The sequence below is a fragment of the Stegastes partitus genome, unplaced genomic scaffold (assembly GCF_000690725.1).
Source record: "Stegastes partitus isolate 25-593 unplaced genomic scaffold, Stegastes_partitus-1.0.2 Scaffold393, whole genome shotgun sequence".
NCBI lineage: Eukaryota > Metazoa > Chordata > Actinopteri > Pomacentridae > Stegastes > Stegastes partitus.
Window position 1 is genome coordinate 60,406 of NW_007578124.1, and position 12,556 is coordinate 72,961.

At 44.9% G+C, this 12,556-nt stretch overlaps 1 protein-coding gene across 1 annotated transcript in view; it reads right to left on the reverse strand.

Annotated features, from left to right (window-relative positions):
- The window catches only part of b4galt2 (UDP-Gal:betaGlcNAc beta 1,4- galactosyltransferase, polypeptide 2), a 166,030-nt gene that overhangs the window by 3,916 nt on the left and 149,558 nt on the right, over window positions 1–12,556 (reverse strand). Inside the window, exon 6 of the mRNA XM_008285258.1 lies at window positions 8,951–9,055. Coding sequence (XP_008283480.1) covers window positions 8,951–9,055 — 105 coding nt within the window. The remainder of the gene's footprint in view (window positions 1–8,950; window positions 9,056–12,556) is intronic.

Genomic DNA, 12,556 nt, shown 5'->3' on the forward strand with positions numbered 1-12,556 from the left:
CGGGACGATAACATATGAATGGAATATCGAACTGAGCAACTCATTCATTTGCAACGCACGCCGCGCCGCCGTTGATGTGCGCGCTAACTGATACTCGCAGCCAGTGATGAATGTGCCTCTTTCTTACTTCCGCCGGCTGAACATCTCATTGCTATGCCTAACCAGCATCTCAGAAGGGGCTGAGACAATGGACTCCTGTGTGAGGCAGCGTTTGAGTGGATGTGTATGCATATGTGTGTGTGTGTGTGTGTGTGTGTGTGTGCAGGGGAGATAGCAAACATTCATCAGACAGTCCCGACAACGCTTCCCTTGGTAAAAGCTGGACATTACGCAGGTACTCCAGATAAACTCTCCCAACAGGCTCCATCATTAATCTGAATCTAAACAGAAAGGCAGCCCTGCAGCCGGAGACAAACAGCACAAACAGGAGCTCGGTTTATCAGCGTAATTGAGCGGTAGACCTCTGCGAGCACAATCCAAAAGTAAAACCCTGTTTTTTTTTAAACAGGTAAAATACAAATTGATCTTGTAGGTTGCTGCTGTGCATCCAGCTTCATTCTTATTCCTAAAACTCAAAGCAAGGCGCCGTACGGTCGAGCAGCAGCCGCCACAATTCAACCAACCAGACAAAAAATGCAGTTCCTCAGATGTCCACTTGAGGCTGTCTCCAAAAACAAGTCAGTCGTAGGCCTCTATGTTAAAATGTCCAAGGTTTTGTTTCACCTTACCACCGTACCTACCAGTTGAGTTTTCACAAGGCTTGAAGTCGCGCTGTCCGCCATCTTGCATTGAACTACCTGCGATACAACGGTCAGCGGTTCCTGTGTCTTGCTCCAGTTTGCTGCTAAATTTTCACGCCAGAACCATCATGGGCCAAAGTTAAAAGTGGCATCATGACATCACTCGTAGGCTGTTGGTTGGAGCACTTTGACACCAACTCGTCGACCAGAAACACTGATCAGAAACACATCAAGCTCAACTTTGGATGTTTTGTGGTTTGGCCCGCTTTACCTCTGAACCCCTCTACAAACATGGTCACAGGCTGGTACCAAAAACAGTTTTGGTCTCTCTGGCTAATTTCCCCATTTATGCCGACCGTGCGGAGGGTGAATATTTATACACCTCGCCTGTATAAACTGTAAGTTTGAAGGTTATCGGTAACTCAGGGCAGGGTTGCTTTGACAGAACGAGTGCTGTCAGTCCGACATGTTTGCATGGTCCACCTCAGCTCCAACGCTTTGCTTGTTTTTTGGATGACCCGGGAGTTAGAAGGAGTCGATAGCTGTCGAGATCGTCACCAACTCTGGGTCATTCCCCATGTCTGAGCTCAGACTTTCAGGTTGTCCCACTTCCAAATCATCGACTGAACAAGGACCCTGATGCAGTCTGATTATTTGCAGACATTCCTGGGAGACTTAGTTTATGGTGAAATTGGCGACACACAAAATGCACCAAAGGACGGACGGGAAGGGGAAGAAACTCACATGGATGTTAATCTGGCAGTGTCAGCATCTGGCTGCATGTCACTGAGTTATTTTATTGCTTGTTTGTACTTTCAGCTAAATGTCTGCACAGAATTTACAAATGATCATGTGATCATGGCTTTCCGGACTTTTGGAAGGTAACGTCACAAACAGAAGGCAATCAACTGAGCAGCTACTGAAACCAAACTCTGTTGTCACATGTCCCAGTCCTGCATCATAAACTCACACCGAAGCACCACACATTGGTGAAGAGTCTGAGGATTTAGTGTCTTCAGATAGAGATCCAGTGTTCAGGAAACCCATCACAAAGGGTTCCTCCGTCTTTATACGTGCTCATGGTGCGATGCCAAGCAAAGGAGTGTACTGGGAAGGAAATCCAGCTCTGGACTTCGGCGCTGGGACTGAGGCTCGGTAAAGAGAAAGACAGGGCCGGTAAACACTTTATGGATTTTCTGATGCAGCGGTCCACCGGGATTAGCTCCAGTATTCCCGAGTGCCAGTTCTCTGCCGCCTGTACATAAAGTTCCTCAGGGGAAAGATGGCAGCTAAAAGTGTTTCTCTGGTTGGAAATCCATCTTGTCAAAAACCTGGAAATTCTGAGTACAGCTATAAAAACATACTGTGTTGAGGTCTCACCATTCTGTCTGTTTTCCACTTTGCTTTCTAGCTTCAACAAAGTGTGACGTTAGATGTTAGTCAGTTGGTGCTGATGGAAATATCTCCACAAGGATTCAGTGGATTATTATGGAAACTGAGGCACACATTCATGTCTCCACGTGGATGAATTATAAGACTTTAATGCCCTGACTTTTCATTTAGTGCCAACATTGGGTCAAAGTTTGGTTTATAAACGAGTTTCTGCAAAAACAACCAGATCGATACGATGCTAACGTGACAATACGATGATGAACGCAGCGCTACACCCAGTAAACGTAAGTATGTTAGCGTTGTCACTGTGAGCATGCTAGCTTGCTGAAAGCGTCTCAGCCCCATAATGAGTCTTTCAATTTTTCTCCTTACAAACACTGCAAAGATGCATTTCACAAAGTCGCGTCCCAATTCAGAGGCTGCAACCTTCGAAGGATGGAGCCATTCGAGTCCTTTAAAGTCTGGGTCTGACCAAACTGTTTGACTGAAATGGATCCCGAAATCATGATTTTGTTTTTAGCATTTTTAAAAAAATATACACCTGAAGAACTTGAGGTGTTCGTACTGTCCGGTTGTTCTGGACGAAGCTGTCTGAAGGTTCACAGCTTGTTTAAACTTAACATTCATATCAATATGAACTAAAAATGTTGGAACATTACCACAATCTTGGTAAAAATATAACTCAATAAACTTGAAAATGAATTGACTTTTAAAACAAATTTGAAGTTTTTGAAGTCTGTTGGTTTTTAACTTTGGTATCGTTAGGTGTAACGTTAAAAGCAGAATCTTCAGCCGCTGATAAATCCGTCTGTTCAGTTAAAACTCCAGCTGCTGATCGAATTATTACCAACGAATCTCGGGACATGCTGGATCCACCTGCTGGAGCCTTCATGTCTTTATGGGATGGGACGGTCTTTGTTGTGCCGCTGTGACGTATTCAGTCTTTAAATGCAGCCTCTGAAACAGGACACGGCTACAGTCTGTTTAGTCTGGCTTTAGTCCGGTTCTAAACGGGCTTCTTAAGTGTCTGTACCTTCAATTACAGCTGAGCTGCTGCTGGCCACGCCCCCTTCAGGAAGAAGACTCTCTATGTGTCTGCGATTGACGGAACAGAGCGAGACAACATGGCGGCCGGCACGGATCATGGATGTAAATCAGTGTGAGACCAAGACTGTCCATCACTTTGTCTCTCAGTGATCATTTTACACTGAAACCAGAATCAGAATCAACTTTACTGGCCAAGTTTGTACACGCAGCAGTCAGAGGAAAAAAAAGTACTAAAAATAAGTTATATAAGGTCACCATGTTCACAGCCGTTGATTTTAACTCGTGTCTGGTGAGTTTGTCAGAAAACTTGTGGTTATAAAGTTTAACTGTTTGGTGGTGAAGAGCTGCAGCTTGGAAACGGTTCTGAAGTGGCTGCCGGTTAGCATGCAGTCTGAATGGGTGCTACTTCAATGCTAACACCGAGGATTTCCCTGTTGTTGTGGTGACACTGGAACCAAACATTAAGACTGTACATGGAGACGCTAATTCTTGCTATGAAGAGCAGAACATCTCTGATGCATTTTAGACTGAGCAGGAGAAATTCTAGATAGTAAATAAACCTGGTGGAGTGTGAGGCAGGTGTTCGTTCTGGATGGTTCACCTGGACGCAGTGAGGGGCGGGGCTACACGAAGAGCTGAACGACTATTGGTTCCTCGGCTGGTATCAGTTCAGTAAAAGTCTTCCAGGCTTGTGAAGGTTATATAGTCGTCGGGGGGCTTTAGGAATGAAAAGCTTTTCCTTTACACCATAACAACCACAAAACACAATAAAAATGGATTTCTTTAAAAACTCAAAGCGCTGCTGTTTCTTTGATTGGTGCATCTTATTGTTACCTCTCCTTATTCTTTTCATATCACTTTTTCAGTTCACAGAAAACACCGGATGATTTGATAGATCGAATGAATTCGACGCCTTCCCGCGGAGCCCACCAAAAGAAGTCTTTAAAAAACTGCACCGAAATGAAGGAAAAAACTTCCTTCAGGAGATGAGAAGCGATGAATTAAATTTCAGCCGGAGATAGAGACGGAGCGAGGCAGGAGAAAAACACTCTCCCCTCCGCCTACGCCGGCTGAATACCGCCATGAGGTGGTCATTGCTCCTTTCACAGCCTCCTGATTATTCCGAGCCGCCGCCGCCGCCGCCGCCGCCGCCGCCGCGCTTTATTTAAGTCCAAATCCCACTTCTGCTCAAAAGATCCTTTAAGCTGAAATTTCCGAGACATTATAATGAGTGTCCAGAAGGGCTGTAAAAATGAAGTTTGTGCCGACTAATAGGCGGCTATTTTCTGCCCCTCGCCGCGGTTATGAATAATGTATCGACCCCAAATAAATAGCGTCCCTGTTGGTGTCACCTCTTATCGAGGAAGTCTGGACCGGAGCAGGCGGCAAGACGGGGAGGACGACGAGGATTGGGTATCAATCAGACACACACACACACACACACACACACACACACACACACACATACACACACACACACAAGTTTCTTTCAGTCTATTGGCTGATTTATTGATTCTGATGAAGGCAACTGGACCAGTCCGACCGAGCTGGCTCCTGTCAATCGGTGTCATTTCAGCAGGCAATTACTGAAGGACCGCTGAATCCTTCTCTGACACACACACACACTTGAAACAACGATGGATGACACACTACACACACACACACTTAAAACAACGATGGATGACACACTACACACACCTGCTCGTTTCAGACGTATTTAACTTATTGCTGCTATTTTACACAGATTGTTAAAGCGAGGCCACATCCAGGTGGGTGTCTGACATGTCACTTGTTCCAGCAGGAAGGAAAAATAAAAAATAAAAAATCTTTGTCATTTCTTTTCATCTGATGCCACTCTTTGGGTTAATTTGCCATCTGCTCAGACCTGCGTAGGAGGCGGATTATGTCTTTTTTGGTTGGCACGGAGAGCAGGAGGTGAAAAAACAGAAGCTTCTCACGCTGAAGAGATGTCAAAAGTTTTTAAAATATGAGGCCAGGAGGTTAAAAAAGAAGTTTTCTCTCTTCAAGCTGTTAAACATCCATCCATCCATCTATTATCCATCCATCCATCCATCCATCTATTATCCATCCATCCATCCATCCATCTATTATCCATCCATCCATCCATCCATCCATCCATCATCTCTACACCTTAATCCTCACCAGGGTCATGGGCGGCTGGAGTCTATCCCAGCTGACTCAGGGTGAAGGCAGGTTCACCTGGACAGGTAACCAGTCTATCACAGGGCTACACTTAGAGACAGACAACCAAGCACACTCACATTCACACCTACGGACAATTTACAATCACCAATTAACCTCAACATGTTTCTGGACTGTGGGAGGAACCCGGAGAGAACCCACGGGGAGAACATGGAGACTCTTCTAGCTGTGAGGCGACGGCTCTAACCACTGATCCACCGTGCAGCTCACTATTTAACATGTTGCGTTCGAATATTCAGATGCAGAAGCTGCTCAGTAAACATCTGTTCAGGTTCCTCTCATGGTGAAGCATGGACAGGCTGTGATGGTAGAATGAGGACCTGTGCTTCACTTCTTTGTAGCTGGCATCAGATTAGTTTGTTCTCCTGCACCTGAATGAGGCACGACTTTCATCCAGATACCAGCCGATGAAGGCATAAAGGCCACTAAATACATCTTCATTAATCACTATCAGACACACGAGCTGCTTCTTTCTATGTTATTATTACTACCAGCAGCATCAAAAAGAGAAGAGAAGAAGGATCATGGCTGGATGTTAATGAAGAACCACAGAACGGCTCAAAGCTCCTGGATGAACTCAAACTTTTAATTAAACTTGTTATTTTTGGAGAAATCCGCGATTGTTTCCGACGCCTTTGTCCTTCCATTGTGCCGAAGCCTCTCCGTCAAACGGTGCATTGATCTCATTCAGACGTCAATCGTAACGACGCGTCCGGCGCCATCTGCAAAATTCAAATCAAGCCAGTCACGATTTGTTTGGCTGCGGCAGTCGATACTCTTTCACTCGTGACTCTTGTTGCCAGCGTTTTTTAATCTTCTTATAAACCAATTTGGGAGGCGCGACTAAACGAGACCTCAGCGTGAACCGTGAGGCGGCGCCGTCCTGTCACAACGCCGCCACATAATAATGTCACACGAGATCAAAGCGGAATAATATCGGAGGAGGGAACAGATTTCACTATATCTTCATTCTGCTCGAGCCACAGCAGCTATTGATTTTAGTGTTGAGAGGCATCATTGCCCGGCCTATCCAGGCATGAAAACGGGGGCTCTTAGAGGAGAATAAACAGTGATAATCCACATTTAAGCAGCTTAATGTGAGGTGCTATACTCCTGGTGATTAATGTGTCTAGAAGGGCTCATCTCTGCATATTGGGTCTCATTCATCAAACCATAAAATAACACATTTATAAGGGAAGCATTTTTTTTGTTTGTTTGTTTGAAAAGCAATTTAAATGAGTGTAGCCAAAAGAGCAACATCTAAGCCCCTGGGCTGTATCACTGAAAAGCAATTTTTGCTTTATTGAAAATGTTTTGTCCTTGGCATTTCAGAATCGTCGGATCTTTGAGCGGCCAGAGAGGCTGAGCTGGTCATCAGAGGACTGCGTTTCCATGCAGTTTGCTCGGTCAGCTCATACTTCCACACACCGAGGCGTCATCCAGAGCTTCAGCTCCATCGCAGCACATCTGGTTTTAATGAAGACGGTGAAAGCAGGACGTCACAATGCACAGATGTTATTTATTTAACGTGTCTTCATGCATTTCAGTGGCTTCTTGGGTTCATCTTTTAACATCCTGATGAGTGTTTTAGTAGGAAAACTGCTTCTCGCTGTTTCTCTGCCTGCAATGACTGGAGCATGAAGACTGGAGGGGTCAAACCACAAAACATCCAAAGTTGTTCTGATCAGTGCTTCTGGTCGACTAGTTGGTGGAAAAGTGCTCCAACCAGCAGCCCACTGGTGGTGTCACGATGCCACTCTGAAGTTTGGCCCGTGATGAAAATTTAGCAGCAAACTGGACCAAGCCACAGGAACCGCTGACCGAAGTTCACTTCAAGATGGTGGACAGCGCGACATCAAGCCCCGTGAAAACTCAACTGGTCGGTACGGTAAGGTGAAATAAAACCTTAATGAAGCACCACCAAGCATCTGTTTCTACCCCACGGTCCTCAGAAGCATCTCTAGTTCCTGATGATGTAAACTCTTCAACAAGACAAACCTGGAATCAGTTTGTTTATCAAGAAGCATAAAATGTGGTACGGCTCGCTTTGGCACCAACTGTTCACTTAATAGCAGCAACATAAATGAATTAATTGTAGAGACTGTTGGTGAGGGAGGTGTGGAGCTGCGTTTCTGTTGCATTTATATTATTAACATGTACCACAGGTTATAAGCAGGTCAACCGTTTTTACTCACCTCTAATCACGGCAGGACGAGTCTGATTTGTGCAGTATAACAATTTTAAAATGCCACAAATCACAAAAAGGGGACTTTTTTTGAATTGTTTTTGATTATTGATTGAACAAAAATGAAAAAACCAATGCTTGAAAAATGTCCCTATTTAATTTTTTAATCAGTTTCCATACTTGTCTCCAGACTGCTCGGCGTAAACACACTGCAGCCAAAAGGTCCCAGAAGAGCTCCAATGACTTTATTAGAGTCTGGCTACAAACAGTTTTTAAATTATTTTTGCCAAATTTTAAACAAGAAGTTTAGAATAAACTGATTTTCATCAAATATCACAATTTTAAATGTCACTGGTGTTCCCGCCCGATCACCGCGTCACAGACGAGCCATTTGAAGACAAACCCATAAATCTGATGATCTTGATCTAATTTTGACAGGCTGGCTCTCATTAATGGAGCCACTTAGATGGTTTTTATTTTGCCTTTCAAACCCACTGGGAGGTTTTGAGGTTCAGCAGGTTAAGAAATGTCATCACTGGTTTTTGTGGACTGGTGGTCAGAAAGGTGTTTTACTGAACCTGGGGTCAAAAAAACATGTTCAAGCTGCTTTTAAAGTGAGATGACGTGATCAGGAGCAGGTCAGCTGTAATCAGGAATGCTCCTTTAACCCTCTGGAGAAGACAACAGCTCCTCGTTACACTACAGGAGCAGTGAAACGCGTCTTCTGCAGCTATTTCCTCCAGAAACCCGACGCTCAGGCTGTCAACGCGCTGCTTTCGACCAAAATTGGACGTATAAATCCAGCCCGCTAGCGAAGCAGCTCATGAAGCCGGTCTTTCATAATACACTTTAACATTTTGACGGTGTATTAAAGGGAGTGTTTTTTTCCTTTCGCTTGCAATTTCTCTTGAGGAGCCGCTCGGTGGGCAACAGCAGGAGTCCTGGGCTCCAAATAATACGCTCCCAGGTGTGAATGTGCACAATGTGAGCGTGAAATCTGCTGGAAATAAAAGGCCAAGAGTTCTTATTCAACCACCGCTGATTAAAGGTTAAAGTATCGTCAGCGTTTAGGTCCGACGGCGGGTAATATGGATGACAATATACAGAGGAGGAATGATGAAATGTTATTGCCTCTCACTGTTGCCCTCGTGCTGCCTGGTGCTCCCCAGCAGTGCATCGCTCTGTAGCCAACACTAATTATAAAGCCGAGCCATCGATCGCCTCTGCAGCGCCACATAATCATAATGCTCTCAGACGGAGATGAAAAATTTCGGAACGAAAACGTCCGAAAAGCGCGAGACAAAAGCGGCGCGATCGATTGGAATGCAAAGGCGGAGAAGGCCCGCGGACAGTGATGCAGTACCTCTGTGGGTTGGGCTCGTTGTGTTTGTCTCTCTCGTGCTTAATCATTCTGTAGCGGCCGATGCGAACGTCCGGCCTGGACACCTTCATCCCGTTCAGCGTGATCCTGCAACACATACAGATGCGATATCTATTAGAGGAAGGAATGGAAGCAAACAGAGGAGGCAAGAGAGACAAGAGGCTGATCACAGGAGGAAGGAATAAAATCACAGAGAAGGAGGAACACAATTTATTATCAGCTACCTTGTTAAATCAGCTGATTGTCTGCAAGTGTGTGTAGTGTATATGCACAAGGTCCAACAGAACTTATGAATTCATCTGCAAATAATTTGGACAAAAAAACATCAGAAACATAAATAAAGCTCATAAATACCTGGTGCTACCCGACAAACCCACAAGTTAGAAGCTCACCGTCACGCACTCACAGAAAAAGCTGCTCACATTTAATAAATGTTTTTTTTTTTTTTTCAGCCTGAGAACAAATTTAAAAAGACGGTTTTATCGGCTAATTGACGTCTTGTTTGTTTCTGGCCGAACGCGGTGAATTTGTAAGAACAGAAAAACAGAGAGAGCAGAATTTCCTGGAGAGAGTTTTTACAGCTTCGCTTGAACAAAAAAAATTAATCAATTAACTGACGAGCAGACAGCCAGAATATAAAAACACAGAATATTGGATTTAAGTCACAGTCGCTGCTCACAGGAATCTTTGTTTTTTCAGTGAACAGAACTCCCTCCTGTGTCGGACGGCGTGAAGCTGAGGCTCCATTTCACCGAAGCGTCGGCTGAACTTTGGAGGATTGGGACTCCGGCTGTCCGTCTTCGGCGCCGAACGTTCAGCGGCGTGAAGCTAAAGGTCATCTCCTCTGTCCAATGGAAAACAGCGCAGCGGTGGGAGTCACCGCAGAAAGCACTTTTCTGATTCGACTAATTAACCTCTGACCCCGAAGACGCCGACCTCGACAGAACGGAGGAGAACCGTGGAGGAGCTCATTTTGTTTCTCTGCGAGCTGCACAGCTCAGTCATTACACTCTGATTGCACTGGGCCTTTCTTTTAACTTCATCAGTGACAGCGGCGATCCAGATCTTAGCAGCTGACCTGCTAGCAGACAGACTCCATGGTGGCACACCTGGTCACACCAGTCAGGAAATATTCAAAAACTCTGCATATTAACACTAAACATGCTTGTGCAGTCCCTCACAGAGCTGCCAGGGCTGCACTCCCCTTAAACACAAGACACAGCGAACAGGACAAACAAACACAAAGCTGCTTTAGCTCTTTGGTAAAACAAAAAGAAAAGAGCACCACAGGCCAGATACCATCGAGAGAGAGAGAGAGGGAAAGAGACAATGATTTACAGTGTGGTTCAGTTTAAACAAAGAAGTTTGCGAGCGAGAGCGGTGATGTTGTATTACCGCTCGGATCCAATACAAGGGCGACTCTGCACAGAGATTTAGATCTAATGCAACAACAAATGGAGTGCAGACGTAAAGCCCGGCTTAAAGCCCCAGGCTGACACGCTGGTTGATATTCATACCTGCAACAACATGAGAGATTGCGTACGTGTGCGCTGAATGAACAATTCTTATTTATCGCAACTTATTCTGGCGGTCTGTTTGTCTAAAGGTGCATCCATGCCTGATATTAGTCCTGAACACTGTCTAACTGTCTCTGGACTCCCCTCGTTTCTCTTCTTCTACCTCATCAAGCCTCCCTCGTCTCTCCTCTGTTTATTTCTCTCGTCTCCACTTCTTTTCTTTCTGAAGGTTTCTGCAGCATCCTGAAGGTTAAAGGCGGCACCTTGAGCTGACGTAACACATCGAGGCTTCGTGTTTTCTTGGAAAGGTGGGAAAGTCTCTGCAAATGCTCTCGACAATAACGAAAGTATTTCAGGTGAAGGACGGGTTCATGGTGAACAAACACGGCTGAACAGTTAATTTAACTCCATGCGGTTGTTTTAATAAAGACTCACTCTCATGTTTCACTGTTATGTGGATCTTTCTTCTTCTTTTTTAACATTTAAGGAAACATTTTAGGGAATGATTGAGTGATCTGGACAGAATCAGAGGGTTTACCTTAAGTTCAGAGCAGAACAAATGGCTACCAGCACCAAGAGGTCACCAGTTCAGACACTTCTAGCGAACAGGCCGGTCCCATATTAAAGGTTTGGTACCTTTGGTCCCTGCTGCCGCATCTCAAGGTCGCCTTTCTCCATTTCTTTTTAGGATGTTGGGTAAATAGATGTTTTTTTAAAAAAGTACAGAGAATGGGTTTAAAAGCAGGCAAGGAGTTCTTAAACTGGTCCACAGCTTCTTCCAGGATTTTCTTCAGACCAGGACACCGATGGCACCGACCACATCCCTCCACTGAAAACCTGAAGCATCTCTGTGGCATGTGGTGATGCTGCCATCCTCGCCTCCCTGGTCTCCACCACACACTTCTCCACCCACAGTCACAGGTTGGTGGTTCAGAGGATCAAACCAAGTCAGAGTGAGTCTGGTGACGTCTTCATCTTTGTCCTTTTAAGATACAGCACGTTAGCTTTAGAGTTTCAGAGGCGTCAGTAGGTGCACTTCAAGAGGCAAACTGGTTCCTCTGCTTCCAGACTTTATGCTACGCTAAGCTAACTGCCGCCTGGCTCCACATTTACAGTGCAGACATGAGAATGCCCATGACAGCTGCTTCTATGACTTTCAGTCTTTATGCTAAGCTAAGCTAACTGGTGCAGAAATGAGAATGCCCATGACAGCTGCTTCCATGACTTCCAGTCTTTATGCTAGGCTAAGCTAAGCTAACTAGTGCAGAAATGAGAACGCCCATGACAACATGCTTCCTTTACTTCCAGGCTTTATGCTTCTGGACTTTTTGTGGCAAACTGGATGGAAAAAAGCCAAACATGTGAAATGAATTTGCAAAAAAGTTGTTTTTTTTTATGGGATTGCAAGTGAGTGACCATTTTATAGTTATTAGTGTTTGTTAACTAAACCATTTAATGTACAGGCTTAGTTTAATGTTTTCATTATTTTTATTCACTTCATTCGTTACTACAAATATTACTAATAATGCACGTATAGCTTTGATGATGCTGCATCTCTCCTGAGCTGGAAACAGTGGTTTTACTGCAGGAACTGTGCAGAAGGAAACATTTGGGTCAGTGAGGCTACGTGAGATCATAGCAACCAGTCAGAAGATTAAAATAATCAATGAAGTCAACCGCGGTGCCACCGGCGTGATCTGAGCTCAGCATCTCGTTCAATGATCCTGCTGCTGTTTGATGAAGTCACATAAAAGAAGAAATCTAACCTCATGACGCTGGACGGTCTCTGAGAGAAACAGGGAGAGACATGAAGTGTTCTCACAGAGTGGTCAAGAGTGACTTGGAGTCGATTGCCGAGACTGGTTCTGAGAAAATGAACCAAGGAAGAGGCAGGAAACGAAAGCTGAAGCAGACTTTAAGTCCCAGAGACAGAAGGAAGACCACTGCTGGTCTTCAGCCAGAGATGAATGCTTCTAGATCAGAGTCCGAGAAAGTCTCCAGAGTGAGCACAAGAGACGACTGATGGAACAAGACGACTGGTGGAACAAGACGACTGGTGGAACAAGACGAC